The sequence below is a fragment of the Gymnogyps californianus genome, chromosome 15, assembly GCF_018139145.2.
Source record: "Gymnogyps californianus isolate 813 chromosome 15, ASM1813914v2, whole genome shotgun sequence".
Lineage (NCBI taxonomy): Eukaryota > Metazoa > Chordata > Aves > Accipitriformes > Cathartidae > Gymnogyps > Gymnogyps californianus.
The window spans coordinates 8,851,755-8,869,578 of NC_059485.1; the positions used below are offsets into that span (position 1 = coordinate 8,851,755).

Here is a 17,824-nt window from a genome sequence, read left to right on the forward strand (position 1 = left end):
TCGTTCTCATTGGTGGCTTGATATGAATTCGCTTTATGATTGGTGTAGACTCCCTTCGATCTGTCCGGCGGGCGGCTCCCCATTGGCTCCCCGCAGGGGAGGTGAGGGTGTTGTGTTTGAATCGCGGGGAGACGGTGGGCGGGTGGCTGTAGTCTGCCACGTTGCCGCCGGCAGCTTCGCGCAGCCCGACCAGAAGGGGGAGAGGTTCGGCAAAGTCCGGAAACGCTCGGCAATGGCCGGAGGCGGCTTTTAAGGAGAGGAGCGGCTGCCGGCTTGCCCTGCCCCGCCGTCGCTCGGCGCGAGGGGAGTCGTTCGCGTGAGCGCTGCCACCTCGTCCTGCCGCCGCGCCGTGAGAGGAAGGGGCACGATGCTGGCCGACAGCCTGGTGGAGGAGTTCGAGATCCGCGAGGATGAGCCCTGGTACGACCAGCAGGACCTACAGCAAGGTGAGCCGGGGCGGGGGAGAGGGAGCGGCGGCGGACGGCGGGGAGCCGCCGCCGCGGGGGGCGTGTGAGGGAAGGGGCTGTGGCGAGGAGGGCGTGTGAGGGAAGGGGCTGTGGCGAGGAGGGCGTGTGAGGGCAGGGGCCGTGGGGAGCCGCTGCGGGGGGCGTGTGAGAGCAGGGGCTGCGGAGAGGAGGGCGTGTGAGGGAAGGGGGCGGCGGGCGGGCCGGCGCAGGGCACCGTCACAACGGCCGTGCGGAGCCGGGAGGGACGCCGGCTGCTCGGGCGGCGTGGCGGGAAGGGCGTGAGGGGGCCGAAGCCACCGGTGAGGGTCGCGGGGCGGCGGCGGTGGGAGCGGGGCTTGTGCCGCCCCGCGACTGTCGCAGCCGGGAGCCCGGGCTCCCCTCACGGCCGTGCTTCCCGCCGCCTTGGGCGCGTAGGCAGAGGGATCGCTTTTATCGATAAAGATTGCAGCCGTCTTTGTTTGACGGAGGAGGTTGCTGCAGCCGCGTTGAATTGTGCCTGGGTTCCTTTCCGCCCGGGAGGGAGGGAGGGACGCGGCTCTCCGAAAAGTTGCACCTTGACAGGACGTAAAGCAGCTGTTCAAGGTAGGCGCTGGAAATAGCGGGCGCTGGAAGCGTCGGGGTGGGTTGCTATATTGAGCCCTGTTGAGCCTTTTTGTAAGGGCTTCCAGTCGATGAAGTTGTAAATGTAGCTGTGCTCGATTAGTTGCAGGTCCATTATTAAAAACCATCTTAAGTTTTCTTCTTAAAATATATGAATAACTCCACTATGCATCAGAATTATACGTATCCAGCTCCTGTATGTCATCCTGTCAATAGGTCTTAAAACACTACACGCAAGAGGTAAATGCTATTCTCGTTTCACAGATGAGGAAGGAGTCACAGGAATACACCAAGTATAATTGCACTAAAAGTCTTCTACAGACATGATACGGAAAGAATGTGCAATTTCCTTAAGAGCTTAGTGGTGTTTTTGACTGGTATTTACTTAGTTCTACTTTTTGTTATTAATCCTGAGTTCGTTTTAAAAGGCTACCTCAAAGCTGTGAAGTGGCTTCCTGCAAACCTGCTCCAGCCTTATGCTTTTGGCTTTTACATTGAAGAACGTTAATTCTTGGGATTGATAGGTGCTACTGTACTATAAACTATAAAGAAAGATACTTTTGAAAGCTCTTCCTAGCTAAGCAGTTTTCACACTGAGATCAGGCATCTGACAAACTTTTTTTGAGACAGGAATAGGTCTCTCTAATTGTATGCTTTTACTATAAAATACTAACTCTTTGAAAGCTGTATTTAGGTACTTTCTGCTCGAAATAGATGTTTTTGTGGCTCTAGGATACAAACCAATCAATTTAAATAAGATCCTGAAACCGTAGTTTGCTGTCAAAGGAAGAGAGTTGAAAATTTGAAGACATGATTTAGCAATGTTTTTACTATGTCAGTGTTTATGGAGTAGAAGACCTACAAAGAGACTTCACAATGTATAGCAACTGACTTCTTGCCTTATTGATGTTTCTTTAATTTCATCTTTTAATTAAAATGAGTAAAATAATCACCGTTTGAATCTCTGCTGTGAGCTTTTAAGAAACAGTATTCCATTCTAGAGGTTAGTGCATTTTGAGGGTTGGTTAATGCTCTCAACATCTGAACAATCTTTTTCTGGGGACTGTCTCTTTACAAGCCTAAACGGAAGTGACTAATAGCCTTGCCAAAAGGGAAAAGAGGAAAATAAACTGATGGGTAAGTTGAAATGCAAAGAAATTCCTTACAGCAATGTTTTTTTAAATGTTCTGTTACACTTTATTCCTGGAGTCTGAAAGATACTCTTCCTTCTCCTAAGACTAAGCAATACCAATGTATGTAAACAGAGTAGTAAGATTGCTTATCAAGGTCTCTTGAAACTTTTCACAACCCAAACAATCACTGCACATTTAAAAACTGAGGAGTAAGTTTATAAGAAAACTTAGATTGTAAAACATTAGGAAGCACCCTGAAACAAGCTTGTAGTCCTTGTCAGCCAGCCTTTGAAACTTAAAATTAGGGTAGGGTTTTGGAAAAACTTTGACAGTCTTTGTATGCATCAAAAGCTTTTGCCTTGACAATGGAGGTGGGCTTTTCTGGCATGCTGTTCATGAAAACGGAACGCTCATGGAATTCTTTTAAGGATGGAACAGCCATCCTTCCTTCTGCAACATCCATGTTTTGCTGCAGTATGCTGACCTTTGAAAAAGAATTTTTATCTGACTGCTCTTTTTACATCTTGCTGTTACTCACTTTAGCAGAACAGAGGGTAATCTGAACATGGAGTAGAAAATATGAAGCTAAGTAAAAAAAAAAAAAATAAGGGTTTAATTTTACAGTTAAGTAAACTTCAACCAGACTTACTTCTATATCTTGCACTACTAATGCCTTTTGCTGTTGAAAAGAACAGGCTTATTTTTAGATTGAAAATTCTCTGAATCATTTTGTTAGGTGGGTTATGAAAAAGTAGAAGGTAAGGATTTTGGTACTGTTTTTATCTTTTTCTCAATTATAACAACACTGTCAGAAGAGATTGTGGAAAAGTGCTGGTAAGTGAGGGCTGTTTAACATCACAGAAGACCTACCCTTGAAGTCTTGTTTTGGTGTAGAGATTTCTGATGGAGCTGTTAAACACCAGTACAACTGATCAGATTTACTAAAACGAAGATCTTAAGATCTGCACGTATGCAGTTTGCATTATTAAAAACCTCTCTGCTTACATTTTCATGGTGAAAAGGAAAAATGCCTGTCTGTGGCAGAACTTAGCTGTTACTTTACATAAATTTACAACAGGAAATGCAGCGTGCTTCTAGTATTGTACAGTAACTCTCTAAGAGAAATGTAAATTAACTGTTTTCCTTCTGTATCTGGAGAACATATATATTGTGCATCTCGTTCTTAAAATTTGCTCTTTATAGGGCTTATAGGTACTTAACAATGTAGAAAAATGGATGCAAAGCAAATTCTTGATTTTAGCAGAGGTGAAATTGTTTCAGTTCTTGCTTTCTCTAGGGGTAGGAGTTAGGGTTTTATTGCATGTTCCTGAGCTCTTCCACTTGTCTTCTCCCCCTCAGAAACAAACTGCTTTAATTACAAAATAGCATGCTTCTCCTGTAGTAACTCATTTGTGCTTCTGCCATCCTAATGAACAGAATGAGTGTGTAAGTATAATGACATGAATTCTATTATTCACATTGTATTCAAAGTACTGTGTGGTATGTGCTACTTGATTTAGTAGATGAGGGGGCATTTAAGAATGAAACTATCAACTCCTAAATGTACTTAAACATCAAAACAAACTTTCACTTTGGGAAGGGAAATGGCAGCAAGTAATTCCATTATGCATTACGTCTTTAACATAATCCTAAATCCTCTCAAACGCTCTTATTCTACTCTATTAAAATAAAAGAATGGACTAAGTCTTTGCCTTGAATGATGCCAGTATTGTTGACTAGCTTTAAAGACTGTGGCTCCTAGTAAAGATTTGTGTAGTGTGAGAACTTGTGAATTGGGACTCCATTTTATATAGGATGATAGATTCACTGGATTTGAAGACTACAGTATTCTGTAATGTGATAGAAGAAACAGCTTGGTGTTTGACTGGGAGTTATTCTGTCCATGGGTAAACAATGTACAACCTGTTCAAAAATGGGAAAAACTTAAGCAAGACACCTTAAGGTTTCCTTATCCAAATACTTTAAACCCCAGCTCTAGAATAGGCTGTGTTTCTTAACAAGTGGTGTTACAATGAAAAAGCTATGTAAGGATAAACTCCCAAGTATATATCAGTATGCCATGTGGCTCCTAGTCATACATCTTTTGAAACTGTGAAGAACTCCCATGCAGTGTGATTTGTTTCAAATAATTTTTGTGGGATTTATTCTAAGAATCTGACCTTAAGGTAGGAAACAATGCACTGTAGCTGTAAAGAATGTGTGAAGAATACCACAGCTGTTGTTTTGCCAGAATTGGACATCTACACCTTAATAGACAAACGCTCCTACTTACCTGTCCTTCTAAGTCTGAATTTGGTCTTTGGCTTCTGTATGTAGATGGAGTAATCATTTTGGACAGGCTGCCAAACTGAAGGTTAGCACAAAACCATCTTGGAACAGTGTTCTATCTATTACAATGACTAGCTGATAAGATAGTTGGGAAGGGGCAGGAAAGAGGTAAGATAACATGTTAAAACAAGGGCATCTTAATCAAATGAAAATGGAATGTGTTTTCTCGTCTAGCTACAACTACTGATGATGCAATACGTGGCTCTTGTATATTAATTTAAGTCTTCTTGAAGTGTATCTAAGTTTTTCTTGACTTTTATTCTCTCTCTTTCCCGTTAGTGATGCTAGTTCTATGTGAAAACTAACAAGATTGTATTGCATGCAGGAGGCAACCTGGTCATGGTCCAGGTGATGGGAAGGAGGTGGAAAATTTGAGATTTTTAGAAATCTGTTGGATTCTTAATATGTAATACCCTGCACAGAATAATTACGATTTTAGCAATAACACCACGATTTATTTCTTTGTCACATTATGTTAGCTTTTAAATTACATGTGTCTTTAAACATAATAATATAGGATATCTAGCACTACTGATGCTGTTGAACAAATATCAAGCTTCCCTCTAGAAAGGAACTGAATGTTCAGATGACTTATTTCTTAATTTGAAACAACTACAGTCACTGCACCCTGGAGGTGATTGAAGATGACTGAAGTAAAATTGAGATTAAGTGCCTGAGAACAAATGACACTTAAAATGATGTTTTGGAGCATATAAAACAATTCTTGTCTCCTAGGTTTATAAGCCTGAAAAGCAGAATAGCTACATTTCTTTATCAGTTTTATGTCTTTTGATATTATTGTTTCACCATAAAGAGCATCTGAAACTTTCATTTAGCACTTTGATCCTGTATGACCTGAGCTCCTTGGTGAAGGGGTAATGGGGAAGAACAGTGAAGTAAATAAGAGTACAGTCAGCTTTGGCCTGGGTCTAGCCTGATGAACATTTACAGGGTCTTTCATGCTTATTCTTCTAAAATATGAGTGCTGTAAACATGGTGAAGTGTAGCTAACAGACACCTTGGGTAGAGATGCTGGTGCAATACTAGGCAGATGGTGGGAAGTGAAGAGAAGATGGCTGGATGTGTCTGACCTGTGGGTGAAGGACCAAAGGAGGAACTAAGGAAGCTTCATGAAATAAGAGTATCTTCTAAGTTTCAGGACTGACTTAGACTTGCATTATAGATGGTATACAAATGTTCTCCTTAAGGATAAGCTCACTTTCTTTGGGGTACTAGAAGTAACTTAGAGCAGTTACAACAGCGATAAACACCTCAAGTATTTGATTAAAATGCTTTAAAAGTAGATTATATTATTGGCTCTATAACTTACATGCAAATGTGATTTCTTTGTTTAGATCTTCACCTTGCTGCTGAGCTTGGGAAGACGCTACTGGACCGTAACACTGAACTAGAAGAATCTTTACAGCAAATGTATGCAACAAATCAAGAGCAACTGCAGGAGATAGAGGTAAATATTTAAGGGATCCAAGTGTTAAAGCATCTAGACCTGCAACATAATAGCACATAAGTTGAGATCTGCATTTCTTGACATCTGATGGACACTTTAAAGAAAAATACTGAACAATCTTTAACCACTTCTGCTACCTCGAGAATTTAAGAACCTGTATAAGCTTGATCATAGTTAGAACTGTTTGTCTGATTACTGGAAGCTTTGTGCCATTAAACTTCATGTTGGATTTGGCTTGTTTAATGACAAAATACTGTTTTGGGTTTTTTTTGTTGTACAGAAAAGTTACTTCAGTTATTTTATTGGTAAACTTTGCTGATCTTGCCAGGTAAAATGACATTAAATTACATGATGATAAATTAGTAATTTAAATTATTATGTGAAAATGTTAGTGGTTACGCCACTGAAATTTAAATGCTGATAAGTGCAGGAGAGAGATTTAAGTAAAATCTGAGGATATGTACTTCCACTAAACTGAGCTGTGGTAAAGTGAGCTAAAGTCTACTTCAATTAAAAAAAAACCCAAAAAACCCCAGCAAAAACAAACACTTAAATAGTATCTAAATACAGGACATAGTGGATATATTGCTCTGTATTTTCCAGGAAAAAAAAAAATCATAACCACCCTTTCAAAACCACTCGTCTCTGTGTTACTTGGTGGAAAAACCTGGCCATTTCTGGCAATTTCTTTTTTCTCTTTTTTTTTTTTTTTTTTTACTATTGCCTGTGTTCTTGCAGACCTAGCATTTGTCAGCATAATGAATTTTTTTTCAGCTATTAGAGGGCAATGCATGGTCTCTAATAATTAAATTATTAAATATTCAGTACTTTGCTGACTGACAACATATTGGAAACGTAGTTAGCATTTCAGTTTGGTTCTCGTACGAATCACAGGGAGCAGGCTGTGACTGGTATACACTACGTTTTTACAAAATCTGAGTTCCTTTGGGCAAGCAGTACTTACGCAGTTACGGATGGTGTATGCATTTTGTACAGCTGCAGCTTGAGACTTAAAACACTTATCACTGTAGTGGTAACAGGTAACTTCAACAATCCTAAGCTTAATACTTGCAGATATATAGGTGTCTTTAAAGTAGTCATGTTAACACAAATGCAGCATTTTTATTAGGTGATGCAAAATTTCTGGGTGCATGGTTGGTGTTTTTTTTTTTAATAAGTACTTCTGTTTTGTAGCTCATACTTTGGCTCTTTCCTCTATTATGTGCTAAATGTCATCTTTGTTATCCTATTCATTCTGAGATACAATGGTTGGAATGGCTGATATTTACATTATTGCCACAGCATTACAAAAAATGTATGTACTTATGCAGAGACTTAAAATAACTCATTGCCATGAATGGTTTTTATAAAAAGATTAATTCTTAAGTTCTAGAGAGGACAAACCCTTCAAGGTGCTATACTAATACTGTTCTACTTCAGGTTCAACACCTGTATGAACAACCATGTTTAAGGAAGTGTTTAACATGGTTACAACACACCTTCTGAAATAACACAGCATAACTTTGTGATAGATAACTAGCCTGGCTCATTGAGTGTAGCTACTTAATAAGCAGCTGTATTTTAACGCTATCTTGAAATATGGAAAATACATTATTGCTAAGCTGCATTCATTTATAGAAATAGTCTAGTGCCATTAAGGATGTAATATCCTGTTGGTTTAAGCCAGTTTTTTTTCTTTAAGCTTTTTTGGTGGGTTAGTGTTTATGGACTACATGAGAGAGCTTCAGCACCAGGAGGTGGTCAGAAGTGTCCTTCCAGCAGTGATCTACAGTTGGTGTGTTGCAGGGTCAAGTACTTGTATGCTCAGACAACCTCAGACAGTGACAGACTAATTTATTCTCTCAATATCTTGCTTTGCTTAGCCAATCAAAAAAACAAACCAAGACTTGTGCAATACCACTTTTTGAAGGCTTTATCTGATACCTCTTTCTTCTCTTTCCTCTTCTCCCACAACATGGGTAGGAGTGTATATTGGGTTGTCCTGTTAGCTCCCTCCAAGAGGAGGGGGAGAGAGGTGGGAGAACAGTTTCTGTGATGCTTCTGACATACAAGTAGTGCCTGCACCTTTATTTGCCCAGCTTACTGTGTTGAGTCAAAGAACCTGTAGACTGTATTCATATCTGCTGTAATAACATGCTGTCTTCTCAGTTCCACCACCTGTCTTAATCTTCTGTCTTTTCCCAGTGCAGTTTAAAAGTGTAATAGCAACTCAAAACATTTCTTTCTCCAAAGAAGTGTCTCTTACATCTGGATTTCTGGTAGAAAAGGGAAAATCGAATGAACCGCTTCTTCAAATACCCAGAGAGAACCTCAAGATGGAAGTACTGAATATATTAGCTTACTGGCACAAGGGATTGTTACAGGAATTCACTGAAACAAATGGAAATAAAGTTAGCATATGCAAGGTGCAGTACTTTTTAGCTGGTAAAAGCAGTTCAGTCAGTTATTTTCGTACCTATATTTCTGTCCTTTGTGGGAACGCAGAACACTGCACTACACAGGATACACGTGCAAGTGGCATATCCAGCCTCTATGCTTGATTTTTTTCCTAATTTTCAAGTGCTTATCTCTGTAACCTAAAGGTGATCTTTCAGCTGTTCCTGTAGCTACTCTGCTGTATTTTTTAGTAGCTTTTTCAGTGCAGTATATCAGCGTAAATCTTCGGGTTTTTTTCCTATTAATTCACATCTTATGGGTAGCAAAGTCTAGAACCAGCTAAGAAATCATTCTGAAATATGGTACTACCTTGTCTGCACTGAAAAGGAAGGGTCAAAGGCTTTGAGGTGCTTAAGATTACATCTAATATATTAAATGCTAACGCATAAAGCGTTTTACAGCCTTGGATCATTATATCTGACCTCTGTGCTGACACGTGTGCCACTAACTAATCAGTGTAGATGTAATAAACGCTGGATTGAAAGGGCAACTTTATTCCTGTCTGAATCTGTTCTCAGCACTCCGACTTCAGAAATACTGACACTCTCCTTTTATTATGTGGTAGAGCGCAAGAAGTCTCAACTGCTGCTTCATGTTAGGTGCTCGATTGCAGGGGAGGTGGAATAAATATGAAATTCTGAAATATTTATTACCACATCTATACTTTGTTTTGGTGGCCTGGTTATACCAGGCCAACTTGACACCAGCATTGAAGATATTGGAGGCACAAGGTGGAGAAAATGGTGCTTCACCTCTTCCATTCATCTAAAACTTCTGCAAAAGCCCATTGTAGTAAGCGGTAACATCTAATTCCGGCACCAAAGCCTTGGCTTCTGTGCTTAGCCACACTTGTATTGCTGAAGAAAGTCTGAAGATCTCCAGCTCCTTCTGAGCATAACCAATAGGGAAAGTTAATCTGAAATGGGTCACGTTGAGATTCTGCTGCTAATCCACGTACTATTTTTGTGTAAATCCTGCGTCATGTGCGCACAGGCTACAAAAGGATCTAGCCAACTACTATCATGTTGATCTTCTAGAAGTCTGTATGTAGCAGTTACTAGTCCTAGATTAACTTATTATCTGTTCTTAAATTGCCTAAAATGTAAACCCACTAATCTTTTAATGAGGTAAAAGGTTAAGTAGAATATTAGAAGTTTTGAGTATGTAACAGGCCTATGTAAAGAGAAGTAATTCTGCCTAGAAGTCTGCTGGATGTTCCTACTTGAAGTTTACTTTTCAGTAAGTAGCATGTAGTAATACAGAATATACTGCAAGAAAAATTCTATGTAAGAACAAAGTATTTGGATTTAAAGGGTTAGGTTTTTTTGTTCAAGTCTGTCTGATGCAAATTCTCATGTAGATTTTTAGAATTGGATCAGTCCTATGCTGGGTGGGACAATATAAGACACTTGTATTAAGAGCCTTAGGTGATTGTTAACTGCTCTTAGACTGAGAATTCCAAGCTTTCTGACATTATTCAAGAAACTTAACAGTCTATGTTGTTAATTGTAAAACTAAAGAGGATTAAAATGAAAATACTTCATGTGGAGTTTTATTTTTAAAAAAAAGGCAGGAGACCTTTGTTTGGGATTACAGTAACTGGAATAGTTCCCTGTGAGTAATGAAAGATTGAATTCAATAACTTGATTATACTTCCTGACACATAGTAGCCCACATACTGTCTTAAGCGTGACCACAACCTAAATTCTGTTCTGCTCAACCTAATGCTGCTTCAGACTGGAAGAACTTAGGTCAGCTGAAAAGAAATTTAATTATGGATGGTGCTACCCAATATTTCAGTTTTAATGCTAAGAAAATTGTTGTCAACGCTGTTAGAAAATTTCTGTTGGAGCCCACTGCAACTTTCAGAAGGACTCAGTGGATAGTTAAGGGCTATGTTGAAGTCTGGATTCAAGGCTGTATCAGTGACGACTGCAGTACAGACAAGCCCAATCCAGAAGGCTGGGGTACTGGCAAAAGCCTGGCTGCAGCAAGGATAGATAAACATAGCTTGCACAACCAAACCCAACTCCTCTGGATAAAAGGCTGGTTGCTCAGCCTGGGTTGACCTCCATGGCAAAGGCAAGCTGGCTAGCTGAGTTACTGATAGTGCCTCTTCAACTGAACGCTTACCAAAGCAACCACTGGAATCTACATTTCTGAAACTTAGTAGTTTCTCTATGACTATGAATAAAAAGCAGTAATAGTAGTCCTATCTTTGTGTTTCAAGTGTAAACTAGTAACAGCAATACTGTCTTGCAGTACCTCACAAAGCAAGTGGAGCTCTTGCGTCAGATGAATGATCAGCATGCAAAAGTCTATGAACAGCTGGATGTGACAGCAAGAGAACTAGAAGACACTAATCAAAAACTAGTTGCGGAGAGTAGAGCTTCACAACAAAGGATATTAAGGTAACAAACTTATACTAGATTCCCCCCTCTGCCCCCCAGTTGATAATACGAAAAAGGGCAGTCCAAGTGTATTTGTGTAGTTACTGGGTGGCTGCCTGTCTAGTGGTGTTCTACAGTACTGTTAGATTGAAAGGATAGTTTTATTTAAAGGTCTTGGAGCCAAAGAGCAGCCTTCAGAGACGAAACTACAATATGAGGGGATGGGAAATTCCCATGTCCTTGACTAAACACTCAAATGTTTTTAACAGCAATCCTTCACCTTTTAGCTTGACAGAGACTATTGAAAATCTGCAGACACACATAGATGACCTGCAACGACAAGTAGAAGAATTGAAAAAGTCTGGACGAGGCCGGATGAGCCATGAGAGATCTGACCAGCCAAGATCAATGCATAGTTTCTCGTGTTTGAAGGAGCTGTATGACCTTCGCCAGTAAGACTTTTTACCTTGCGTAGCAAAGAGAATACTGAAATTATTTTAAGCAAAGCTTTAAAAACTAAGACACAAGCACAGATGTCAAACAAGCTAGCAGAAAAACATCTGATGTTCACAACTAGCAAAATATCTGCACAGTCCTGCACTGTGTGGTGTTGGCACTGCTTCTGGCATACTTCTAGACTGTGCTAGTCTTTGTGCAAGAGGAACTGCAGGTTCTACTTTCTGTCTTGAAAGGTTCTCTCCCAAAGTCTCCAACCATATCAAATTGTGGCCTAGAAAGCTTACAGCAATTTGCACCCCACTTTTTTCAGTCAGATAAAAGCACACACACAGATGATCTGAAAAACAAACATCCTAAATGCAAAATATTTTCTGTAACTTACCCTTTCCTTGGATGTCTGTGGCTATTTTCTTTCCAAGGAAGGCAGGATTCCTGCAATAGCTTTCCTGAACTTAAGCTGGTTAAAATGATGCTTAAGCTGGTAAAATGGTGCCTGGAGCTCTGGGCTGCTTTTTTAATTCAGAGCAGTTTTACCCAGCTGAACTGCATTAGTATGCCCATCAGGACAATCAGCTGGGGTAAAAGCTCAGACTAGTTTCAATCCTGGAAGGTAATTTCCTAAGTGAAGCACCTCCACAGACAGGCAGAACAGGCTTTTGTGTTTGGGCTTCAGCACTACATGGAGGTAGGACTGTAGAATATAATCTGTACATCCAAAAAGTAGTTATTTCTTGACAATTCAAAAGATAAGTGGAGATTCCTTCAAACTGCCAAAGCCTTGTGGAAATACCAGCCTCCAGAACTGCCTTGCCAATTTTGAAGTTTGTTTCCACAATCAATAGTGACAAAGGTTACAAGAGTGAGTGCTGTGGTAAAAATCTGAGTGTCAGAAAGTACTGCATGATACATGGAGGCAGTGTTTATTTAAACTTAAATTGTAGGTCTAGTTATTCAATAAGCTTGTCTGTAACTTGAAACTGTTAATCAGCTGCCATTCTGCTTAAGCTGGGAGGCTTGATTTGGTGGCATGTAAGTATGTACAAACTCTGTTCTGATTATTAAATGGACTGATAGGTTAGTAAAATGACTGCTATGTATATGTTCAGGTGTGTTAGCACACAGTTTAAATCTGTCATTAGTTACCCAGGACAGGAAAACTTTTGGAGGTGTGGTCAGCTGCACTTCCTACATTTGATACTACTTATTTTGTTTCTGCAGGTATTTTGTTTATGATCATGTGTTTGCAGAAAAGATTACTTCGATGGATAGTCAGCTATGTCCTCTAGAAGAAGAAAATGAGAACTTAAAAAAGGCAGTTACAGTTCTGCAAGCCCAACTTAACCTAGAAAAAGAGAAGAGGGTAACAATGGAAGAGGAATATAGTCTTATGGTAAAAGAGAACTGTGACCTCGAACAGAGGCTTGTTGATACAGACTTATATCGGGCTCGTGCAGAGGAGTTGGAAGTGGAAGTAGCTGAAATGCGACAAATACTTCAGTCTGAAAACACATTCCATAATGCAGAGAAGTTGGTGCCAGAATCCTTTTTCATTTCATTCAAGGAATCTTTAGAAAGGGAGCTTGGTCAGAGCCCGGCAGATGATGGACTTCTGACTGTATCGGAGCTTGAGAAGGTGGCCCTGAAACGGAGCAGCAGCGAAACTTTCCTAAGCAGTGCTGCAGGGGGAGACATTCTAAGGGGCCATGAAGAAACATGTATTAGGAGAGCTGAAGCTGTGAAACAGCGAGGAATCTCTGTACTTAATGAAGTTGATGCTCAGTATAATGCCCTGAAAGTGAAGTATGAAGAACTTTTGAAGAAGTGTCAAATGGATGAAGATTCTTTGAAACACAAGGCTGTACAAACGCTGAAGCAGTATTCCAAAGACCTAAACGTGGGGAACACCCAGTATGATCTTTCAGCTAGCAATCAAGAATTCACAAATGTGGAGCTAAGTGACTCTCCCACAAATGCTCTTCCTGAATATAAAGCACTTTTCAAGGAAATTTTTAGCTGTATCAGAAAAACAAAGGAAGAAATAGATGAGCACAGGGCTAAGTACAAGTCCCTCTCCTCTCAGCCATAACATTGGACATGCTGATGACCCATTTTCTGTTGATGACTAATCTGTTAGTCAAGAAGAGGAAAAACTTTATACAAATGTCAGAAGGCCCCTTATACTGATCTGTTTCTTGAGCACTCAAAATGAATGTTTTGAATTGGCTTGTAGACCTGTAGTTAACAAGCTAGTTAGTTAACAGCTAGTCTCCCTGTACCTGTGTAGCAATAGATTGAATGTTGTTTAGCACTGTCACACAAACTAGTGGTTGTAAAGCAAACAAACATCGTAGCTTAATACTACACTACTACTTCATATGACACTTAATCTCTGGCCAGAGCAGTAACTGACACTAGTTTCTGTAGTCCACTTCAAAAATAACAGAGGTAAGAAGCTGGTACTGTGTTTCTCACAAGGAACCAGACTAAAGCTTTCCTTTGGTTCGCAGTGATGATCTAGCCCTGTAACTACATCTGTGTAGAAGACGAACACAAAGCAAGCCCCTGACCGGTATCACGGGCAGCCTCTCCTTGATTCTCGAGAATGAAGTTAGCAGTCTAGCTGAACTTGCTTTGGCCGGGAGGCGGAATGCTGGCACAGCCGCCTGCACTGTGCTTGGTTTAAGCTAATACCACAGTTCACATGCACTAAGCTCTCCCACGGATTAGTATAAATGTCTTCCTACTAAGAAAGGATTTGATGTAAAGTTTGCGTGGCTTTTTAGGTATGGTTTCTTACGTAGGGCACTTTGTCTTAAGGCAAGATACTGTGAATTGATTATGTATGTTATTTGGGAGCTACTGTTCTTTGGTGGAATGTCTGCAAAGTACATTTTTATGTGTATTTGGTAAGATAGAAAGTTGCAATTTAGCTATTTAACTTCAGTAGTAGCATTGACATAGCGGAATAGCTTTTAATCTTACATACCACAAACTCCAAGTGCTTGAAGGAGATGGGCCAGGTAAAACCTTAGCATATTGTTTTGTCTGTTGCTTCCAGTGTCAGCTTCTGTGGACCTATTCCATGCTGCCTGGGGGGTGGGAGGATGGACACACCACTACCAGAACATATCCTACTGAAAATAGAGGACCATGCTCTTGTTCTTCCTCTCCTTCTCCACTCCCCAATAATAATTTGTATGTATTTGAATTCTGAAAAAAAAAAAGAACATGGAGAAGTATGTTCTTTAGAACTACTTCAAAGTGTAAAGAAAACAAAGGCTAAGAGATCAAGGGGGGGAAGGCACAATGAAAGGTGATGTCCTTTTCCTTGGAAAGGGTCTCATAGCTTAATTTGGTCAGCTGTTCTGGGGAATCAGCTTACTGCCTGTCTGAGGTGCTGCGAGACACCCAACAGTTGACACAGAATGTTGACAATTTCTCAGCTTTAGTTCAACTGCTGCTGTTGCAGTTCTGTCTGCCTTATGTTGTACCCTGTTAAGCTTGTGTATAGCTGTCCTTCAGTTGCAGTATTAAGACTTCATATTGTGGGAGTTTCTCGAAAACATGTATTGCATTCTGAAAATTATTTAAAAAATGGGAATCTGAATCTTGCGAGTATTTTTCTAAGCAAATACATAATCCAGTCAAGCTACAGGTATAGCTAGTAATTATGCCCATCTGTGTCAATCAGGAAACAGTAAACTTGGTGCAGATGGCTCCTGCATTATCTAGTCTTGCCATCTTTCCTATGTAGCTTGGATGGAGTTCCCATTAAATTTGTATTTTAAAAAGGTGATGCTACATGGAAAAGGATAGGCCTGTCTAGGACAGAAATCTGGAGGGAACTAAGTAGTTTCTCCTCATTGTTGTGGTGTTTGTCAGTGCTGTTCAAAAAGGAGGGGGGGAAAAAACCCCAATGGCAGAAAAGCTGCTGTATTGTCACTGTTTCCCTAACGCTTGGATCCTTGTCACCCGAAGGTCTGCCCCAAGTCAGATACCGGAAAGCAGGAACCTTGAATGAGAAAGGCATGACACTGTTAGTCACAAATGATTTACTACTAATATTCCTCACCACTTTATGGGAAGGGGGAATCCACACCTGCTGGACCAGAAGACATGTAAAAGTAATTCAGAATTTTGGTTAAATAGGTGATCTTCAGGGGTTTATTACTGTTGGCTAATTTACAGCACTTTGATATATCACAATTTTTATGCTTTAAAAATATAAAAGGTGTTCTCAGATTTCCACAAAACTACTTGATTCTTCTGTAATGTAACTTCCCCTTGGCTCCCTGTGCCATTGCTAAGCTCTGGCTGTACTGTACTTTAACACCTAGCTGCGCATATTGTGCAATAAAAACCTCCAAGGCTGGGCGGTTCTTTCGTAACTTCTCTCGGGCTGTGCCGTTCCCAGAGGGCAGCTCCATAGATGCGGCCATAGGTAACGCTACGGCAGTGGAGCTGTACGAGGGAAGTGTCAGCCATAGGTGCATGCGACAGACCATGACAAAGGCTGCAAAAGCTGCCTGAACTTAAAACACCTTCCAGTTATACTGATGTAGTTAATAAACTGCACTAGCGTATTAATTAAGGTAGAGTTTTCACAGTTTAAAAATACTTGTTTTCCACAGAAAGGTGAAATGCTGTAAGTATGGTAACAATATTCTTAGCCACTCTTATCTGGATTAACCACCTTAATCTGCTTATTTTAGTCAACAACTCAACTCAGCCTTTTCTGAGCATAAGTAGATGAAATTAAAAGTCTCCTTGAGCTTCTCATGTGATGGAAATTATAGCAAAGAACATGACCAGTGAAGTAACCTACAGTGCTTACAGTAGGATATTCCTTATCTTACTGCAGTTAGGCTTCAATGATAAACCTGTAACAAAAAGATCGGTTACTGTACCTTGTGCAACAGGCCCTTCGCTTGACAGCTACCTCTGGCTACCCCCTACAGAACATGATGCAAGCAGAATGATGTAAAGCAGTTTACGATCTACCTCTAACCTCTGCTACAACATTCCTGACCTTTCCTTCCTCCGTAAGCCTTCAGGCTATAAAAGGAGTGGGTGCAGCTTCCGTTTCTTCTCGGACAAATACAAGGCGGGGTAGAATTGACCTTTGAGATAAAATTTTATTAAAAAAATTACACAAAATAGAGGTTTTACATTGTTGCCAGGTGGTAACTACAGCTGGATGCCTTCCAGAGGATGCACTCGGTTACTTACCTCGCTGTATTTGCATACAGTAATGCAAAAAATCCCTCATACAAACCCCACACCAATAAAAGAAATCCAGTAGTTGTTCCGCGTTTGTTTCAAATGTAGGTACTTCCCCAAATAACTCATTTCACAGACAACGGGTGAGAACAATTGCTATGGCGTACAGAGTTCAAAGACAGTGACTTTGTTCCCCCCGCCCTGGCCTGACGTTGCCATGAACACGGCTATCTTCTCTTGACAAAGAGGGCTGCAAGGGCTATTACAATGCTCAGACTAAAGTATGAGCATCTAGGTATTTAACAAAAACTGGGATATTTGTAAACAAATTTAACTTATTGGCATTACTTACAAAATAAAGTATTAGACCATGATTTTCCATCATGTCTGTGTCAGTATATGGTTTTATTTTTTTTATAACGAAACAGAACGAGAATGGAAATACATTAGAAATCCCAGATTAATCAAGCTGCAGACAGGGTCCCATGTTGTCTTCCTAGTCGCTCTTGCGCCTAGGCGGCCATGCAAACGTGTGTGAGTGTGTTGGGATGTCAGTGGCTGTCTGTCCCCAATGCCCACGTGCCCCAAAGTAGGTCAGGTCCTGCCCTGCACTCCCGAGGCCACGGCATTACTCTGTCTGTGCCGCCCGCTGCAGGTCTCCTCTTTCGTCCTGGAGTTCACTTGAAACCGCTACCACCGCTGTCAAGACTGCACCGTCCCCTTAAGATACCACATTCCACCGTAGCTCACACAGCAGTCCTGGGGAGAAAAGGGAAGTCCGTAAGGTCTTGGGAACCATTCTCTGGCTTTGGGACAGTGAATGTGATCAATAACCAGAGTCCCCTCTCCAGTGCACGAACCCAGAGCAGCAGGTTATCTCCACCCTGAAGACCATACAGCTTAAGTGAAGATGACAAACACAAGAGGGGGAAGGCTGAGAGGCCACAAGGAGGACAAACAAGGCAATGGCAGCAAGAAACCAGGCTTTTGGGGGGAGAAGACGGGGACGGTGCCGAGGCCAGCTTAGGAAAGGTTGCGGGGAGGAGTGGGACACGGGGAACCGAGGGGTGAGCACAGGCTGAAGCTCAGGTGGAGAGACTGAAGGGAGCGGCGGGAACGGGCTGGGGTGTCAAAGCAGTCGCCAGATCTGAAGCCTTTTAAGAAACGACGTTCTATGATAATGAACTGTCAAACCCCAGAACCGTGCTTTGGTATTCGGACCACGTGTCTGCTAAGCTTACAGCGGGGAAGCACCACAGCAAAGGGGTTCAGTAAGTGGGT

General features: G+C 41.1%; 2 protein-coding genes across 3 annotated transcripts in view; one reads left to right on the plus strand and one right to left on the minus strand.

Annotated features, from left to right (window-relative positions):
• The first annotated feature begins 184 nt into the window (after nt 1–184).
• On the plus strand, nt 185–16,927 carry CDR2 (cerebellar degeneration related protein 2). Its single transcript, XM_050905771.1, has 5 exons — nt 185–446; nt 5,905–6,017; nt 10,737–10,885; nt 11,152–11,316; nt 12,542–16,927. The coding sequence occupies exons 1-5, from the start codon at nt 368–370 to the stop codon at nt 13,407–13,409; spliced, it is 1,374 nt and encodes a 457-aa protein (XP_050761728.1). The 5' UTR covers nt 185–367; the 3' UTR covers nt 13,410–16,927.
• Nucleotides 16,439–17,824, minus strand: part of POLR3E (RNA polymerase III subunit E) — a 30,474-nt gene continuing 29,088 nt past the window's right edge. For both annotated transcript variants that reach the window (XM_050905769.1, XM_050905770.1), the window contains exon 21: nt 16,439–17,302. In XM_050905769.1, coding sequence (XP_050761726.1) covers nt 17,246–17,302 — 57 coding nt within the window. In that variant the 3' untranslated portion in view covers nt 16,439–17,245. The remainder of the gene's footprint in view (nt 17,303–17,824) is intronic.